At 48.0% G+C, this 20649-nt stretch overlaps 1 protein-coding gene across 1 annotated transcript in view; it reads left to right on the top strand.

Annotated features, from left to right (window-relative positions):
- GALNT17 (polypeptide N-acetylgalactosaminyltransferase 17) overlaps positions 1 to 20649 on the top strand; it is a 447043-nt gene that overhangs the window by 335650 nt on the left and 90744 nt on the right. The window contains exon 6 of the mRNA XM_059038422.2: positions 19936 to 20053. Within this exon, the coding sequence (XP_058894405.1) occupies positions 19936 to 20053 (118 nt within the window). The remainder of the gene's footprint in view (positions 1 to 19935; positions 20054 to 20649) is intronic.

The raw sequence follows: 20649 nt of genomic DNA, 5'->3' as shown, positions 1-20649 counted from the left end.
TCTCAGAGAAAGAACAGGACTCAGGGGTCTGACTGAAGCAGGAAGGATGCAGGCTAGAGGAGCGGGGAAGGTATACGTTCCCTGGAGACAAGATGCTGGGAGATCAGGGGTGCTAGAGTTGGTGGGGAGGGCGTGCAGGAAGAATCTGCCTGAAGGAGCACATGCCCCAGGGGAGGACCAGCCCCATCGCTGCTCTGTGGACCACTCCCAGTACTGTGGTTCTCCCCCCAGGCAAGGGCCAGGACTCACCCAAAGGTGAGGCAGGCAGGTGGAGAAGGTCAGGTAGGGAGAAAGCTCCAAGGGCCTTGCCTGAGAGCCTGAGTTCCGGTCTTGGCTGCACCACTTACTGGTAGTTTGCTACTGGGAAAATGATCTACTTCCTTTGTGCCTCAGTTTCTTCATCTTTAAATTGGGGATATTAATAGCCTCTACCGCATAGGTTGTTGGGAGGCTTAGGTAAAATAATGTTTAGAACATAATGATTAGGTAAATGCTTAGAACAGTGCCTAAGACTTGCCAAGCACTCAATACACCTGAGCTGTTACGGTGTTGGTGGCAAAGCAGCAAACTTAGTGGGTCAAAAACCACTGCCGCTCAAGATGGGCAGCAGAGCCCCCTCACAGTTGACAGGTGAGGAGAGGTACCCCTAGGCCCATAGAAACCAGTTGAAATCGTAGCTGCCCAGTCAATCCCCAGGAGATATACTTCCTGCTCTGATTTTTGCTCTGCAGCTCCTCCCTGTGGGTCTGGACTTCACTCTGACCCTGAATTTGGATTTTCTGGCCTCTCACTGGAAAACGTTTGGAGCCTTGTCTTTGAAACTCTGGACCCGGCCAGGCTGCCAAGCACACCCCAGCCCTGTACAAAAGGCCAGCCTCGTGCTGATCTTCCGGGTTCCATCCCGGGTTGCCAAGCTCCCTCCTACCCAGCTGCTCCCTGTGAGTCAAAGCTGTTCTTAGTATCTCATTCCCTTCTGGCCTCCTCTCAAAGCCCACAGTGACAGAATTATTCTGCTCTTTTGGACCCAATCTGATGTGTGGATGGCAGGGAGGCAGTGCAGTCATCATATCCATTAAAGGCTGACTCATGCGCTGCTGCTGATTCATGGTACCCAAGCGCTCCCATCACTGAAGCCTGTGGGCACAGTGTCTGATTAGGAAAAGAGCAATATGGCCATTTCCCTAGTCCTGCGACCTGGAGGTAGGGGTGGGGAGACACGGAAAAGTGAAAAACAGAACAGCACACTTGCCAAAGGACTGTTGCAGACAGCAGGTACTCTAGAGGTGGAGAGCCGCTGTGCGGAACTGTCCAGAAGACTCATGGAGGCCACGGGGCTGCAGCTAACCCCATAAAATAGAAGGACTTGAGTAGAAAGGAGCAGAGGATGGCGTAAACACGGAGAAGGAAGCACAAATGCTCTTGGCATGTGAGTGAGGATTCCCAGAAGAGATTGTAGAAAAGACATTTGGGAAGCTAGGAAGGGGTCAAGGCTCTGCCAGCCTTGAAGGCTGCCCGGGAGTTTGGGATCCATCAGGCAGGTGTTGGGGATGCCTTGAAAGTGAGCGTAGGAGTGACCTTTGAGAGGCTGTTGCCCGTGCCCTTGGAGGTGGCTGGGAAAAAGCATTTCAGGGATGGTGTTTTGAGGCGGAGCCAGCTGGTCTCACTGTGCTGGCTGTCCTGTCTTCTTCCTCAGAGCAGAGACCTTTACAAAAAGAACGATTTCATTAAGGAATAAAAAAAAGCAGCCAAAGTCCCGTTCCTGTAGAGTATTGCTTAATTCCATGTGTTACATCTCCATGTAATTATCAACTAATCAGCCTTGGAAGGAAATACCGGACTGCAGTTGATTTCACTGAGCCAGGAAGCGAGTGAGGGTGTGTGAGAAACCACTTTCTTCGGAGCTTCTGGGGGTTCTGGATCCAGTGAAACCCCTTGCCAGCCTCTGGACCCTGGTGACTACTTGGCCTTTGTGAAAAACCACTTCCTCGTGTCATTATCTCTGGGATGGCAGGACAGTACAGTCCATGCTTCATGTGCTCTGGCTCTTATTCCAGTACGTTTCCCACACCCCACGTCTGCTTGGCCAAGATTATCAGTCCTGGACACCTGCTTCTCTGTCAATTTGATTCCTGAATGGAATTCCAGAGGCTTTTTAGACCCGTGCGGGTTGAAGAGGTGATAGAAGGAAGTTTTCCTTCATGAGCTTCTAGGTCAAGCATCTATAAGACCGTGAGAAGAGATCATAATATAAATCTTATTATATTATAAGATTTAATATGTCTTCTTATACTAAAGGAGTGTTTCTGTTTTCTCCTTGAGTTGTGTTAGAAAAGCCCTTCTTGTTATCCCAGCTCGGTATATGCCAGGCCCAGGAAGGGATGGGGACATGCCAAACTGCTGCAAGAATATTTTGGGGAAAAGAATCCCATCCTGTTACATGTTCTCCTGTTAGGAGAAGAAAAGAAATGTTTTAGAGGGAAAGCTTGACAGGCTGTCCATAGAAACATCCAGAAAAGAGCAGCTATATATCAACCTCACTCAAGTAATAACCATGTTTGAACATTAACCATCTCCTGTCTTTCAGAGCATTAACCCCAACTTACTTAAAAATAGAATAATTAGAATGTGACATGTGCAAAGTAAGTGTAGCTCAAATGGGTCCTGCCCCAATTTGGAACTGAGAACTACAAAGATGGTTAGTGTTGTATTTTTAAATGAAACTAAGCAAAAGCAATTTTTGTTTCTGATTTTAAAAGCCAACAGGGTTATGGTATAAACATGAAAAAAAGTTCAAAGAAGAAAATAAAAATAACCCACAACCTCGAAACTGGAAATAGTGATTGGTAATATTTTTAGCATATTCCCTTACAATATACCATATATATTTAAATAAAGAGATCATACATTGATACCATAGTGTTTTGACTTTTTTTTTTTTTTAACACAGCACAGGTCATTTTATGCTGTTGATAAGCTGTCTCGTTGTGGTTCCTTCTTTATGTCCTTAGCAGTAGAAGATATTTTCTGGTAGGTTCTGGTCTTTTTTCATCAATGGCTGTTCTGCATATAGTTGTGATTTTGGTGCACCCATGAGAGGAAGTGAGCTCAGGGTCTTTCTACTCTGCCATCTTGGCCCATCTCCTGAGAAACTGTATTTTGACTTTTTTATTAGCATTAAATTAAGTATTTTAAAAAATGATGTTTTAATAGCTGCATACATTTCATCATGGGAATATGCCAAAATACATTTAACTATATCCCTATTGATGGAAATTCAGAAGGTGTCCAGTCTTTCTTCATGATAAGTAATGTTTTGATTAAAAATTTTATACAAAAACATTTTTAAAAAATCTTTATTTCTTTTTCTTTTCCCTTCTGTCTACTTATAAGATTTTGTCCCTGTTTTTTTAACTTTTAAAATTTCATTATGACGTATCTAGGTATGGATTTTTTTTTTTTTTAAATTCTGCTTAATATTTGCTGGGCTTCTTGAATCTATGGGTTGATGTCTTTCTTCGGTTCTGGGACATTCTCAGTCATTACCTCTTCAAATATTGCCTTGCCCTATTTCTTCTCTTCTGGGATTTCTGAAGCCTATGTCAGACCTCATCATTGCATTCTCTGTTTCACTTATCCTCTTTCATGTGTTTTCCATCTTTTTATCTCTGTGCTTCTTTCTGGAAATTTTCTTTTGATCTGTCATCTACTTCAATAATGTTCTCTTCAGCTGTGTCTAATCTGCTATTAAACTACCCAGTGAGTTCTTAATTTTACTCAACTTTTCATTTCTAGATTTTTCTCTTTTTTTCAAACCTGATGTGTCACTTTTTGTAGTTTCTAGTTCTCTCTTGAAATTTTTAAGTTTTTTTAAAAAAATCTCCTCAAACATAGTAAACATAGATATTTTGCAATTAGTGTCTGATAGTACCAATATCTGTAGGTCCTGGGGCAACCTTTCCCTTATCTCTTATTTCCACAGGTCGAACTTTTGACATCTTGATTCCTGATGCTTCTAATTATCTTTGGTTTTATGTTAGAGATTGCATTTGAAAACTTATTTACTGAATTAATTTGAAACCTAGGGCGGTATGATCTGCCTATAGTGAAAATTTTTGCTTACTTCTGTAAACACGGGAGTGCTAGCAGCCCTGGTGCCCTTAACTGAATTTTAAGATTTGAGGTTCTCTGGACCACCCAGATGACATGAAGCGGCCTGGCAGCCTGTGGGAGGGCAGGTTGATTTCCAGTAGACAGTTACTCTAAGGACAGCCTTTCAGGGTCCTAGACAAAATTGGAGGGTAGCTTCTCAGGTTATTCATCCCTGGGGAACCCTGAAGTCCAACTTTTAACTCCCTAGTCTTTTGAGGTTGCTCCTCTGTGTTCACTGCTGATGTTCGTGTTCCTAGTCCTAATCTTCAGGCCAAAAATGCAACCTCAAAAGGGGACTCAGCCTCTCAGCTTCCTTTCTGGACTAGTACATACCTCCGAGCAGGAGCAAACCCACTGCTGGGCTTCTCTCTCTTTGTTCCATTCTCAGCGAAATCTCAACTCAATCATTTCCATTTGTTCGTCTTTAGTGGTTTTATTAAGATTTAAATTTTTTGCCCGGTTTCTTCCATTGTTTTTACCTAGAGAGTTGTGCAAATCACATAATCTGATATTCTCAGAGGCAGATGTCATTATTATTCTCTAGGATATATTCCTAGGAATGAAATTTCTAGGTCCAACACATGTCCATTTCTGAGACTCATGTGACATAGTGCCAAATTATTTTCCAGAAAAGTTGTTTCTCTTATGTGACTCCTTTGTTCTTTTTCCCTCTTTATTTTCTCTTGGTGTCTTCGAGTCCATTTATTTTTGTAAGTACTCTAAATACTTCTTCTAAGTACTCTGTAGCAGGTTTTACATTGCAGTTGCAAGTCAGATGTAAAAATTATTGACTTATTTTTTCATATATGAATTCAGCTTGGTCTCTAACTCCCGTTTCACTGATGATGGAAATGAAAACTAATCATGTCACTTCAAGGTAACTCAGTTTCTTCCAATTTAAATCCCCATCTCTTTGAAGTCAGTTGCTCAGCAAAATCAGGATTAAACGGGTTATATTCTTTGTAAGGGCCACTCTTCCTCCTCAGAGGGTTTCCTTCTCTTGCCTCCCCTCTTGAATAGCACTTAGGAGCAAGGGGAGCCCTCCATGGGGAGAGTTGCTGGGCTGCAGGCTGCCCTCTGGAACCTTCCTGGCCCCGGCTGATTTATCTCACACATCCCCATCTTCAGAGCTTTCCCCCTCTGTATTCACTGCTGATGTCCTTGGTGTTGGTCTTGAACTCTGGGCACAATATCTACCTATTTTGTGCCCTCCAGTCTCCTGACTCCTCATGATCCAGCCTGATGACTATTTTGCCACCCCTTCCCTGGGGAATGCAGGAACATCAGGATTCCGTGCCACACCAGGAGCTGGCTGTGAGCACTGGGAATGCTATTGTAGGTCTTCTTTCTGCCTAAATATCTCTCCATCATATCTGCCCCACTCTGGGCACCCTGCAACATTTTCTCCCTCCCCCCAGAGTTCTAGGCAGCAAGCAAAGCATCATCCCAGCTGCCTTCCTAGTCTATTTGCAGGCCTGCTCTCCCCACCCTGACTTCCAGCCTAAGCAGTAAGACTAGACGAGGTCTTCTCTCAGGGCTATTCTTTTCTCCACTCCCCCTTCAGCCTTCAACCCCAACCCAGGAAAAACTAGCCTCCTTTTGGGATTGGAAACAGCCCATCTGTCATGGTTCTTAACCCTCGTTGCACTTTTGACTCAAACATGGATGTCGAACAGTTGAATCAGAGTGTCTGGAAGGGAGCCCGAGCACAGGTAATTTTTCAAAGCTCCCCAGGTGAGCCTAAGGTGAGTGAGCAGTGAGACCCACAGCCCTGTTACACCTTCCATCCTCTGGCTTTGCCTGACCGCTGTCCTTGATATTTTCAGGGATGTTCCCAGTTTAGAAAACACTTTCTCCCGTGTCTGGCTCATGCTCATGAAATCCTGGCTTTGAGACTGTTTCAGAAGTTAGCTTCAAGGGTTGGTTTTATCGTCACAACCGAAAATTAACATCTTTCTGCTTCTTTTCATCCTAGTCTTAAAGCATCCCAGTCCCATCTCAAAGCTACTGATCTCAGGTGGCCTCAGCCTGCAGCGACTTGAAGCAGGATTTTAGTTCCCGGCCAGAGATTGAAGTCAGGGCGCAGCAGTGAGAGCGCTGAATCCTAGCCACTAGACCACCAGGGACCAGTGGCCAGTGACAAGGCCCTGGCCCATCAGCTGTATAGAAATGAATTTCCACATAGAGACAGAACATAGTGAAACATGTAAAGCGTTTATTAGGAGGAAAAAGAGTACATGTGGATAGACACACGGGTGGATTCAGAGAGAGTCGCGCCCTCGTGGGTAGTTTGAATCACTTATACAGGGCATTTCTTCCGGGTTTCCTTTGACCAGTCATCTTGCTTTGCCTGAGATGAGTCCGTATTTGGTACATCTCATTTACTTACTTTTAATTTTCTGTTATCCCATAGAGCCTGCATTTATATAGGATGTTCTAAAATCTTCTCGGGAAAATTCTCCAGCATGCCCAAATCTCAACACTCTTCTTTTTGTACAGGAGGAAAAGTAATTTTCCCTCTACCCTTCTAGGTTCTCGGCTGAGAACCGCCCCCCACCCCGCCCCATAATAAAAGGACAGATTAATAGGAGAAAAACAAACATCTGTTTAATAACCTGTATGCCTTGGGTATTCATGGAGATACCCAAGAACACTGAGTAATTCCCAGAAATGGCCAAAGCCACCACCTGAAATACCATCTCCAGCTAAAGATAAAGGAAGATGTTGGGGAGCAGGGAGGCCTGTTGATGGAAAGTGACCAAGAAAAGCCCAGTAAACAAAGGTAAGGTTTGTCACACGTAGATTTAAGCTGGTGTCGTCTCCATTGGGGAGAGTTTATGGAGATTTAAGGTCATCCTTGTCTTCCGGTGCAGAGAGGGAGACACCCTTACAAATGGAGATTTCCTTTCTGAATGTAAACTTCTCTTTCAAAAGAGTTACTTTTAGATTCTTCAGAGCTTCTCCTAAATCTGCTGTTTCTTAAAAATAACCAGCCCAAGAGAATCCTGTGTCAAAGAGGCGTATTTTGGGGTGGCACATTCTGCCACCTTCACTTTCTTTTATAGAACAACACGTGTGTCGGGAGCCTGATGCCATTTTCAAGTGTAAGGCCCAAAGCATTTATCAAATTTCTTCTTACATCAGCTCTGGAAGCTGCAGCAGGACTATTATCCCCCTTTAACAGATGAGAAAGAGGCTCTTCTATCTTCCAAGTCTTTCTCTCCCCCTGAGGCCCTTATCTGTCCTTCTCCAAGTTCCCTTCCGGCCACTTGCCAGGTAGGTACCAAGTTGTTCCACGTGGCATCTGGACTTCCCTCCAGGGCTCCTGTTCTAGAACAGAATTCAGCAAAATTGTTCTGTAAAGGGACAAATAGTCCATATTTTTAAGCTTCAGGATCCAAGACACACTAAATCCAAGCTATTATGTAGGTACTTTTGAACAAGAGCAAAACCCAACTTCCACAAATATTTTACTGGTGAAATTCAAAACATAATAAGAACGAGTTCAATTTTTTGGAGTCCGGGTCTGCTAATGAGGAAAATTGAATTTTTGCTGGGGGAGGGGTAGCATTTTGCTTCACTGAGATTCAAAGCTAGTGCTTCCATCTTCAAATGGATTATAAATGTTCGTCTGTGAAAAATGTTCTTAGCTCTCTGTCTGGACAGAAACAACCAGAACCTTGCTCTGGACCTTTCTTCTTTTTCTCTTCCCCAAACATTCACTGAATCTATGTTTCATCTCACAAGATAGCATATGTCATATATATATATATATATATATATATATATATATATGCCACATATATGGATGGCTGATAGCTACTTAATGTGTTACCACTTCTTCTGAAACTTGATGCTTTGACAAAAATAGCCTTCAAAGGATACTTTGCAAATCGGTTTCTCAAAGCCTAAAGAAACTATGATTAGCAAAGAGCAAAAGTGTTATGATGAGAAAATTATTTGTAGGAAACATCTTGCTGCAGAGTTTTGTTAGGGTCTTTGTTTTAATAAATCCAGCTCAGGCAAATCAGTGAGCCAAGGAAAAGCTTTTAGGACTTTAGCAACTTCAATCCCCACTGACACTTTCTGCATCTGTGAAAAATCGCACTGCAGAGAGATGAGCACTGCCTTTATCCTTCACAAGGAGAGGCTCTTAATACGCAGACAGTTCACTTCCCAATCTGGAGGAAGTTGTTTCAGCGTGAATTATCTTTTCGGCAACAAAAGGGAACGTGTTACCTCTATTTAACAGGCGAAGCACTGGCCTTTGGGCCCTATTTTCTGGTGGGATATTTGTGTGCTGGACCCAGCATTTGATTTTTTAGAAAGGCAGCGGTGCTTACCCTTTTGGTATTTATATGTATAGCAGAGGCAAATGGAACTCTGAGTATTAAATTACTGTACTGTGCCAGTTGAGAATTCTATGAGAGCCAGCCAACTCCTTCCCCCAAATTGTATTTTTACTGTTCAGCAGCTGCAAGTTCCCAGGCATCTTCAAAGCAGGACCACTTATCTTACCCAGTGTGAGAGCTCTTAGCCGCTGCCGCTGTTCAGTGATCTCGTCTGGGAGGCAGCAGGATACCTAGGACGGTGTGGGATCAGACACCACCAGGTTGCTCCTAGATCTGAACTTATTTGCATGTGTCTGCCCTTGGACGGTTCACTTAACCCCTAGCCTCAGTTTCCTTGGCTCGAAAGTGGCGCTAATAACTACCAGGTAGAGCTGCTTTGAGGATTAGGAGTAATTATGAATTGTACTCCTGCAGTGCCGGATGCATCTGCAACAGGGCGCTGTTGGCCTGGCTGACGCGGTGCCTGCTGGTTTCTCCTCTGCCGTCCCTGCCCTGTCTTTTGGTCACTTTCGCAAACCAGTGTCTGTGCCAGAGGGTGACTGAGGACGGTGACATCCACTTCAGGAACTTGTGTTTATTCGGAAATGGTGTAAAAGAACTCATGCTGTGTGATGTTATAATAAAATGCACTGAAATCAGTGCATTTTTGATTAACCAAGCTACTTATTGCTGAAAAACGTGCTGGTGCCCCCAAAATACCCAGTGCTGGCTGGGCTCTGAGAATGGGATTTGCAGAAATTCATGCAAAGACAGCTTCAGGGATGGCAAAGCGTCGTCTATGTTTTTCCTACAAAGGGGGCCTTAGTGTTAGAAGATTCTCAGCTAACAGGCCTGGATATTAGCTGAAGCAGAGCTGAGACCGAGGAAAATGGCAGGGGTTGAGTCTGAGGACAAAGAAAGGCAGCTTGGCCCAAAGAAAAGAGAGGGTAAGCTCCGGACCCCTGACTCCTGACTCCTGATCATCCAGACATGCCTTTGGAGATGTGGCCACTGGGCTGGCAGTGGTGGGGGGCAGATGGGAGCTCCAAGAGCGGCAGGAGGTAAGAGGTGGGCAGGGCAAAGCAAGGGGCAGGCAGACACTCCAGCCCCTGTAGCCACCGTGGTGACCTAGGCCGCCAGCCACGCTGTGACACGCACACACCCCGGTGCCCCGGTAAGAGCCGTCGCCGAAAAGGGGAGGCGGGAAGGCCCTTCCCGATGGGGGCTTTGTTCTGGAGACAGCTCATCACCGTGTCCGCACGCCACAGATCCACGGTCTCCGTTTCTAGCTCCTTCTTTCCCCTGCACCCCTGGAGTCAGCCTTGCTGACGCATATAGATACAGACATATAGATACATAGCTATAACTCCATAGCTTCAACCAGAAACCGTTTTTACTGAGGAACACCAAGAAATAGTGCTTGCTTTACTTCCCCACTAAGACGATTGCTTAGTGTGTCTTTATCTCCTCAAGTGCGTGGTACATAGTCTAACAAAGGCATCCTCCATTGCCTGGTAATGCTTGTTGACCAGATGAACAAATGCACAGATGGGCAGCCACACTTGACCCCTACTCAGAGCCCTTCTGTGAGGTGCGGATAAGGCATTGAGTTGAACAAGTGCCAGGAGCAGCAAGGAGGTGGCATCTCACACAGTTTCTCCTGGACCCCGCAGACTGACCCTGACCTCAGGGCTGAGAGGAGGTGACCTCTGGACGGGCTGGGCCATCGGCAGGGCTAAGCGTCCTTCACCCGTCACTGCAAGGTGGACAGGCATTTCTCCTGGGCCACTGTGACCGCCCCACTCTCTTGCCTGGGGTGTTTGCATCCACCCACCCCGGATACTGACCTCAGACTTCACACCTTTATACCATGTTGTGTGCTAGACTTCCTTATTTCTCTCTCCTCCTAGCACTCAGGCTTCCTTCGCTGCCTGGCTCGTTCTAGACCCAAAGTATTTCCTGGAGTGACGCCATTTGCCAGGATACTCCCTCACCAGCTTCTCCCCTCTGCCCCCTCCCCCTCCCCCTCAGTCCTTCCACCCTCTGCTTTTCTTTAAAGTTTTTGGTAACACCTCACACGTGTTGAGTACATTGTCCTGCACGGAGACCATGTGTTTTCATCACCTCATCAGATTCTAACCACAATCCTATTAGGTCTCCAGGGCAGAGTCTCATGCCCAGTTTCCTGATGAGGAGACTGAGTCACAGATGGATGGACACCACCCAGCAGGACGTTTAGATTCATGTGCTTTCCCTGAGCCCTGGGGCCGTGTGTCCCCAGCCATCCTAGGGGGAGCACCTTGGTGCTGGCGCCATTTATCCCAGAGCGTGGAAATAGGGTGTTTGGGCTAAAACTGGAAGCATCTTGGGACGGTATCTCCAGAGTGCTAGAAAATCTGTCTCCAGGAATAGAAGGTAAGGATGGAGACAGAACCACCCCTGCAGTCTCCTGCCCTCTGTTTAACGGCAACTGGAAAATTTGGGTTCCCATTTATAATGTAATGTGACAATCAAAGGAAGCTTAAGGATTATTATCACCAGTTCCACATTTTTTAATGTGGTAAAATACATATACAATTTACCATTTTACATGTATAACTCAGTGGCATTGAGTACATTCATAATATTTGCAACCATCACCACTATTTACTTCCAGGATATTGTCATCCAAATGGGAACCCTTACCCATTAGACAGTCACTCCCTACTATCCCCTCCCCCCTGCCCCTGGCAACCACCAATGGGCTTTCTATCTCTATGAATTTCCCTGTTCTAGACGTTTCCTGTAAAGGGAATCATGTAATATAAGACCTTCTTTCTTCAGTTACTTAACGTGATGTTTTCAAGGTTCATCCATGTTACGGCATGTCTCAGAACTGTAATCCATTGTACAGGTAGACCATATACATTTTGTTTATCCATGCATCCGTTGATGGACATTTGGGCTCAGCCTTTTGGCCACCGTGAAAGATGCTACTGTGAACATGCACGTACAAGTACAAGTTGTACTTGTACAAGTGGTTGTTGGAATGCCTCTTTTCAGTTATTTTTGAGCGTATACCTAGGAATGTAGCTGGAGCAGAGAGGGCAAGAAGAAGCTCAGAAACACAGACTGTCCAGATGGAGCCTTGGAGGCTGTTGTGAGACCCTGACTTTTCCTCTGAAGGAAATGGGGAACCATTGGAGGGTTTCCAGCAGATGCATAGCCTGATCTGACTTCTGTTTCAATAGACCATTGAGAGCTGGCTGCAAGAGAGCAGGGTGAAAGCCAGTTGGGAGCCATGGTGGTAATGCAGGCAATATGGTGATGATGGTTCAGATTACATGGTGGCAGTGAAGATGGTGAGAGGTCCTCAGATCCCAGATGTATTTTGAAGGCAGAGCCATGAGAATTTCTGACCAGTTGGCGCCAAAGCCGACACCAAGGTTTTTACCCCAACATTTGGAAGAATGGAGCTGACGTTACCTAAGATAGAAAAGATAGGTGGGACGGGTTTGAGTGGAAGGAAGGTTAACGATTCCTTTCCAACTGTGTCTAAGGGAAAGATTCAGACTGGAGTGTAAATTTGGAAACTATTGGAATATAAATGCTATTGAAAGCCAAGAAAGCAAACATGATCACCGAGGAATGAATGCAGATGGAGAAGAAAAGAGATCCAAGGGCTCTGCCCTGGAGTCCTTCTACCCTGAACATCAGAAAGCAAAGGAAGAGTCAAGAAGGAAGATTGAAAGGGGCATCCAAGAAGACACCGGTCATGGAGAGCCTGCTTCCAGGGAAAGGGAATGATCTGCTGTATCAGATGCAGCTAGGAGGGCACATGTGACGAGGACTGAGAATTGGCCATTGGATTTAGGGTGAGTTGTCTCTGACCTTGACAAATGCACTTGCCGTGGAGCGGTGAGGCTGAGAGCCTGGCTGAGCGGCTTAGAAGAGAACTGGAGAGAAAATTGGAGACATCAGGTGTACACAGCTCTTTAATTTATTTTATTTATTTATTTATTTATTTTTGGCTGCATTGGGTCTTCGTTGCTGTGCGCGGGCTTTCTCTAGTTGCGGAGAGCGGGGGCTACTCTTCATTGCGGTGCGCGGGCTTCTCATTGCCGTGGTTTCTCCTGTTGCAGAGCACAGGCTCTAGGTGCGCGGCCTTCAGTAGTTGTGGAGCACGGGCTCAGTAGTTGTGGTGCGCGGGCTCAGTAGTTGTGGTGTGCAGACTCAGTGGTTGTGGCCTGTGGGCTCTAGAGCGCAGGTTCAGTAGTTGTGGCGCATGGGCTTAGTTGCCCCACGGCATGTGGGATCTTCCCGAACCAGGGCTCAAACCCGTGTCCCCTGCATTGGCAGGCGGATTCTTAACCACTGCGCCACCAGGGAAGCCCCTACACAGCTCTTTAAAGGGGCTTTGCTGTAAGGGGGAGCAAAAAATGAGGAGAGGTAGCTGTAAGGGAAGTGGGTCAAGAGGGGAACTGTAGACTGTGAGCTTCTAGGAATGAGCCAGCCCAGGATGGAAGACGTGATAATGTACAGTGTTGTTCTAACACGTACGCAGGGTTTTTAAATTCAGATATGGCAAGGACAACACATTATTGCCATTAAAAAGATCGTTTGTTACCCACAGTTTCCAAGAGAAGGAGGCCTGCCATTCCACACAGGGCCATCCGGGGAAGCACCTGGGGCAGTTAGGAGGAGAAGAAGTGAGGAGAAGGCAAGAGCCCAAGTCTTTACTGTGGTTTCTTCCAGAAGAAATGGGCGAGGCAATGTAAGCAGCTGATCTGGCTTAGGATCGGCTAGTTGGAACATTTTGGGGTGTAGGGGGCTGTCTCCAGTTACCTGGTTCCTGGCCCTGGGATGATCAGGGTAGAGGGCTATTGCTTCCTGGAGTGTAAAGACCAGGTAGAGGAGGTGACTGGGAGTGTGGGCTCTGGGCTGGTTAGTTTGCATAGGAGAGGCATCCTCTCCGGCTGGTTTTTTGCTGTCTCTGAGAATCGGCGAGTCCTGGGAGGGGCAGTCTCTCCCCAGTCAACAAGGCCCCAAGTGCCAAAGCATCAAGAATACAGAAAATAAGAATAGATATTTAATACAGGTGTATTTAGGGGAGGGGGGATGGCTGAAGTGAGATCCTTGAGCAGCAAGAGAGGATGGGTGGAGAGGTTGGCCTCAGCTAAGAGCATGGACAGTTCAATTACAGCAAAAGGGAGGCAGGCGGGTGACGGGGGCCACTAAGTGGGTGGACGTGAGAGGTGGGGACATTTGCTTTTGTTTGCTGCTTTCTTAGGGAAGTGGGCAGGAACGTGGCTGCTTGAGAGGGAGGAGGTCGTGTGGGAGGTTTGCGGAGGAAGGAGAAGCCGGGGCAGAGTCTCCTAGGAGAGTCAGGCTGGAGGGACTCGGGCCCTGGAGCAGGCTTGTAAGACACCGCTGAGGACCCACTGGACACACACAGCCCTGAATTTAAAGCCAAATCAGCTTGCGGAGAGTTGCACTTATCAGCATCGGCGTTCTGCCAACAAAGCAAAGTAGGAGTGGGGAAGCCAGGGCGCTCTTACAATAAGCAACCATGGCTTTGAGCTTGGGGGGTGGGAAAAACACAAGAGGAGGGGTTCCACTGTCAAGGTGGCAGTGCCAGTGGACTGCAGGTCCCAGTGGGGTGGATCCGGTGAACTTGAGGAGGTGAACTGGAACGGCAGGGGCTGGATGAGAGAGTTGAGAGCTTACGGCCAGAGAGCACAGATGAGTTTATTGTTTTCTTATTTTTGTCAAGGTATATTTTCTGTAAGACATATATCTTTGTTTTCTGCAACAAAAAAAAGATACATATGTTTTGAGGGGTGGGTAGGATTTGGGCTGACGGAGGTGGTCTTGTGGAGGACATTTCTGGAGAAGGACGTCCAGGCATAAGTTGGGACACATTTCCCGAACGATGAATCACCCAGTGTGGTCAAGCCATGGGCAGGCATGCTAAGGAAGAACTTTACTTAACTCAGGAGAGAGTAGGGAGCCAGTGAAGGGTTTTGGGCGTGGACACAGGTGGGCCCTTTGTCACCAATGAAGAGAGGAAGCAGTGACATTGACAGAGCTCTGCATATCTGGCTGGAAATTCCTGGGCCTGCCGCCCTCTCCTCCCCTGTCTCTCCCTCCCTTTCTCCTCTCTCTCTCAGCTGGAACTGTCCTGTATGTTGCAATATATTCTCTGGAACAGCAACAATAAAAGCGATTATTTTTAATTTCTGTTCTTCTCCTCTGTAATGGAGCTATTAGACTTTGGCAGATCCCTTAATATGATTATCCTTTTTGAATGATTTCGAACTGAAATGTTTGTGCTGACGGTGGTAGTCGCAGTGGAGTTTGAAGAACGAGGCTGTAGGCTCACGCTCCAGGAGCTCATCACCCCGAAGGGCCATCAACTGCGGTTTGATGGGCAGGTGAAGACGAAACCTTGGAGGGGAAGTGGGGCCCCGGTGGGCTCTTGGCTCTGCTTGTAAGGACGGGTCTGGCTAACGATGCCAGCAGTGCAGTGGGTCCCAGATAGGGCCAGGTGGAGGCTGTCTGTTGGAGACCTGCTTCTCCCGAGCAGTGAGGACGGCTGTCCACCATCAATGCAGAATTCAGAGCAGGCATCCACTGAGCTCACCAGCAACACTCGCTGGCCCAGCCGTGGGTGAGGATATGCCTTTTAATGTTCTAGTTTCCACATCGACCAGTGATACATCAGTCACCTGCTTGAACCTTGCCCTGCTCCCAGCACGGTGGGGCAGCCTCGGAGCCCTGCTGTTTGCAGGACTGCGTTCCTGGCTTAGCAGGGAGGCCGTCTCCTCGGCGCTGGTCTCCCAGGCTGCTTCCAGCCCCTCCTCTGCACCATCCCTGTCAAGCTTGGCCTCATTAGAGGGCCAAGATGTGTACCAGCGCCCAGGTACCCTCTTGACACGGTGGCAGGTGTTTGACCGTGGCCTTTAGGGGACCTTTCCACATGCCACCAGCAGCAGTAATGATCACATGCTCGTTCCGCATCTTCGCTGCGTGAGGACCAGCCTCCCGCCCCTCATCTTTGGGTTCGGACGGCCCGCCAGGATGCAGACAGCAGCCCGCTTGTCCGGTGACCTCTTTGGGGGGCCTCGTGACAGCTGGGTGGCTGCTGTGGCCTAACTTTAATGAGGAGGCACCAGGGGACCTCTCCATCCTGTCTTGGGGAATCCTAGGGCTTCTGATGTGGGACCTGCTGGAATACGCTGAATAGAGCTCTGAGCGGCAGGTAGAGGACCCAGGGTGACTCGCACTGTGTTGTATGGTTGCCACCGCAACCGAACAACATCATCCAGATAAAGCCAGTTATATGAAAATATCAGGCTGCGTGATGGCCAAAGATGTTTCCGAAAGGGCCGTCTGAGAGGTGTCGGGCAGGGAGAAGCGGCCTGTGTCCTTGACAGTGAAAGTTCTGTGCTTTGACTCCTTCCCTCCTCCCCTCCCTCCTCCTCCTCTCCCTCTGCTTCTCTCCTTCTCTGTTCATCCTTCTCGCCCCTAGCGACCGCACACCGTCCTGCTGCCCTTGGCCTCTGGTTCCGGTCAGCTAGTTTGTCCCTGGGGCATCACGGGGCCCTTTCCCACCAGGAGCGGTCACCAGATCTGTTACACTCATTCATCCACTCAACAGTATCTAGCTCTGTGTCAGCAATGCACTCCCTCCTGGGAATACAACGAGAAATTAGGGGGATAACTTCTCTGCTCTTGGAGACCTGGCAGTTCAAGAGGAAGATGGTTCCACAGGCTGGTCCTGCGGGTAGAAGCACAAATTCCTAAGTCCCGTCTCTGTAAGTCTGGTTCCATGGTCTGGGCTGCACCGAGGAATCTGCATTTTCTAAGGAGCCCTCCGGGTGATGCTGGTGTAGGTGGATCCTGAACCAGTCTCAGAGAAACATGCTTTTCAGCCATGGGGCTGTGCCCAGAGCCACCCCTTCGAGAGTGTGTGCTGAGTGCTGTGCCCTGTGATTCTAACTGCCCTGCTTGCCCTCGAGGGGTTAGAAAGCACAGCGTCTTAGAGCAGGATCTTAATTACACACGCGTGTTAACATTGGGAATTTTCAGACCTTGAGCTTAGGGGTTGGAGAGACTGTTCTAACTGCTCAGAATTTCTTGATGTGCTCAGCAATGGCTCTCTAGAAAACTAGGGTGACACCAGCACTGGCTCCCGTTCCCCCTTCTCTGCAGACTCCCGCCCTCCCTGGACCACATGTCCCATCTCCAAGCACACATGTCACTGGCATTTCTCCATCACTCGAGGGACTCTGGCTTGTAACTCTCCCAGATTGAATCTTCCCTGAAGTTTGCCTCTTCTGGCTGTGTGATAAAACATCCACCCCCCACCAGATCATAAGTAGAGGGTGGGGGAGATAGCACGTGTCATCGGCACCATTCAGTTGCAAAGAACAGAAACCTGTCTAATACACACGGGTTAAGTCAAGGAGGACAGATCGGGCTTCCCTGGTGGCACAGTGGTTGGGAATCTGCCTACCAATGCAGGGGACACGGGTTCGAGGCCTGGTCCGGGAGGGTCCCGCATGCCGCGGAGCAACTGGGCCCGTGCGCCGCAACTACTGAGCCTGCGCTCTGGAGCCCGTGAGCCGCAACTGCTGAGCCCTCTGTGCCACAACTACTGAAGCCCGCGCACCTGGAGCCCGTGCTCCACAACAAGAGAAACCACCACAATGAGAGAAGCCCGTGCACCGCAACGAAGGGTAGCCCCCGCTCGCCGCAACTAGAGAAAGCTCGTGGGCAGCAATGAAGACCCAACGCGGCCAAAAATAAATAAAATAAAATATAAATAAATAAGTAAGTAAATAAAAGGAGGACAGATCTCAAAGACCCAGGGGGCTTGCACATGACCCAGGGGCAGAGAGCGGAGCCAGCCCTGTCAGCAGATGGGCAGCCGAAGACAGCAGGCCGCCCCCCATCCCGTGGTCTCACACCCCCACAGTGCATCTGCCTCCCTCTTCTCAGCCATCCTTGTACAGGGACCCCCAGATGGCAGCCTGAGCCCTACAGATGGAGAAGTCCATCTAGCTCTAGCTCCCAGCACCGTCTCGATCCCAAGTTTCGGGAAGAACATAATTTGATTGACCCCCTTTGGGATCTCTGCTCACTCCTGGTTCAGTTAACTGAGATAAGAGTTGGGCTCACATAGTGCTTTTGCAAGCGAGGGGTCAGCTGCTTCTCTCCGAGGGACCAGAGGCTGCAGGAAATGACTGATGGTGTAGTGGTTGCTGTCCTGGTGTTAACTGGTACAGCTGCCCCAGTAGAGGGCAGTGTCCTGTGTCCATAGGTGTGATTGGTGTGAGCTTCCTGGAGAAACGCGGAGGGCAGAGGAGCATTGTTTATGGAGCCCCTGCTCTCTGCACTGAGCTCATTGCATATCTTTTCACAGCGATACTCCACAGAGACTTAACTGGGATCCAGGAGGGTCCGTTAACTTCACACAAGTGCACTTCCCCATGGCAGCCCCCATGTTCATCAAACTAGGCCCGTTCAACTCTGAACACTCACCTTTCCGGTGAGCCCCAGTGCTGCTGCAACACTTGGGTACCGAGAGGAGTCAAAAATCTGGACATTAAGGTCAAAGTCAAGCTCAGGATCTGGAGGAGCAGACGAGGATCTAACATCGAGGCCTACAGTTCAGCTCACGATCATCCCACCGAAGAGCTTCCCGGCGGCCCCAGTGGAGTTTCATGGGGCCTCCTGTATGAGGCGTCTGTTTCGCCCAGGAAAGCATGTGAGCAGCGTTTCTGGCGTTTGGCGGTCTGGGGGTTTTGCCGGCTCTTTCACGAAGCCATTTCTGAAGAGTGCAGTGAAGCAGAAAGGCTACAATGAAGGGCTTTGCACTTGGCTGGGTCCTGACCTCTACTCTCGTGATTCACGCCAGGTGGCGAGCTCTCCACGGGCTTCAGCTGGAGAGGTCCTACCTCCTTCACACGACCGTGGATGTTTTTAAGTGAGAGTGTGTGAAATGTGCTTTGCATTTATGCTTGAGATGTAGTAATCACTCGATAAATGGCTGCGATAATCACAGTAATAATAATAACTTAGTTGCTTGAACACAGGAAGTATGTCGTGTGTTTCTTTACCCCCCACAGCACCAGTAAAATGCCTTAGAGGCGGCCTCTCCTCCTCCTGCTCCTTCAAGTGAGATACAATTGACATATAACACTGTATATGTTTAAAGTATACAGCGTGTTGATTTGATCTCTGCGTTGCAATAACATAACCGCCATAGCATTAGCTAATGCCCCAACAGGTCACATAATTATCGTTTCTTTTTGTGATGAGAATATTTAAGATCTCTCCTGGCACCTTTGAAGTATATAAATACAGTATTTTTTTAAAAATATTTTATTTATTTAGGCTGCATGGGGTATAGTTGTGGCACAGAGGATCTTTTAGTTGTGGCATGGAGGCTCTTAGTTGTGGCATGTATGTGGGATCTAGTTCCCCAAACCCAGGCCCCCTGCTTTGGGAGTGCGGAGTCTTACCCACTGGACCACCAGGGAAGTCCAGTATTCTTTTTTTTTTTTTAAATAAATTTATTTATTAATTCATTTATTTTTGGCCACGTTGGGTCTTTGTTGCTGTGCGCAGGCTTTCTCTAGTTGAGACGAGCTGGGGCTACTCTTCATTGCAGTGTGCAGGCCTCTCACTGCGGTGGCCTCTCCTGTTACGGAGCACGGGCTCCAGGCGCACGGGCTTCAGTAGCTGTGGCTCTCGGGCTCCAGAACGCAGGCCCAGCAGTTGTGGCGCACAGGCCCAGCCGCTCCGTGGCATGTGCGATCCTCCGGGACCAGGGGTCAAACCTGTGTCCCCTGCGTGGGCAGGCGGACTCCCAACCACTGTGCCACCAGGGAAACCCCAAGTCCAGTATTCTTTTTTTTTTTTTTTTTGTGGTACGCGGGCCTCTCACTGTTGTGGCCTCTCCCGTTGCGGAGCACAGGCTCCGGACGCGCAGGCCTAGCGGCCATGGCTCACGGGCTTAGTTGCTCCGCGGCATGTGGGATCTTCCCGGACCAGGGCACGAACCCGTGTCTCCTGCATCGGCAGGCGGATTCTCAACCACTGCGCCACCAGGGAAGCCCCCAAGTCCAGTATTCTTAACGGTAATCACAGTGCTGTGCATTAGATCCCCAGAACTTGTTTATCTTCTAACTGCAACTTTAGACCCTTTGACCAACATCTCCCCAATTCCTCCATCCCCCAGCCTCTGGTAACCACCAATCTACTCTCTGTTTCTATGAGTTTGACTGTTTTAGATTCCACATATAAGAGAGTTCTACAGTATTTGTCTTTCTCTGACTTGTCCCACTCAGCATAACGCCCTCAAGGTCCATCTGTGGTGTTGCAGATGGCAGGATTTTCTTTTCTTATGGCTGAGTAATATTCTGCATGTATGTAACACGTGACTGTTGCTTCTTTCTCCCTCCCGCAGAACACCAGCCATGATTGGCTGCTCGTTTGTGGTCAACAGGAAGTTCTTTGGTGAAATTGGTCTTCTGGACCCTGGGATGGATGTGTATGGAGGAGAAAATATCGAACTTGGAATCAAGGTTTGTGACATGGCCTCCTTTCCTGTTAGTCTGTTTGTGTTTATGAGCGGAACTGCCTGGTCATTTTTGATGTGGATTTGAAGCTTCTTTAGCTGGTGAATGACAGAATCATTCACCCCACTTCTGTTCCTAAAGATGTTCCAGCAGGGCTTGTCACCCCACCTCAGACGCGGGGAGACCTGGGCTTTCCCCCTCGAAAGGTTGAACAAATCTGTCCGTGCCTGGGCGACCCAATCTGGACATTAGCTAGAGAATTTGGTTCCCACTCCCATCCAGTCTCACTCTCTCCTTAAATTTTTCTTAAAATTAAATCATCTCCTTAAATTAGAATTTACATGCTACATATTTTGATAACTCATGTACATCATAGAATCATAAGATGCCAGAGGAGAGAAGGACCGTGTTCTGTGGGACTCTCCCGTTTCTCAGAAATGCTTCTAAGGAAGATAATGGGAGGGGGAAGAGGAAAAAGACACCGAATAGGCCTCTTGCTGGCCCCCCCATTCACATCAGCTCCACTGCTGGATATTTTAGACACTGGGTATTACTTAAGGTTCTGTTTGAAAGATGAAGTTCACCGTAAAAAAAAAGTTGGA

The sequence above is a fragment of the Kogia breviceps genome, chromosome 14 (assembly GCF_026419965.1).
Source record: "Kogia breviceps isolate mKogBre1 chromosome 14, mKogBre1 haplotype 1, whole genome shotgun sequence".
Classification (NCBI taxonomy): Eukaryota; Metazoa; Chordata; class Mammalia; order Artiodactyla; family Physeteridae; genus Kogia; species Kogia breviceps.
This window is presented reverse-complemented; position numbering and strand designations above follow the sequence as displayed.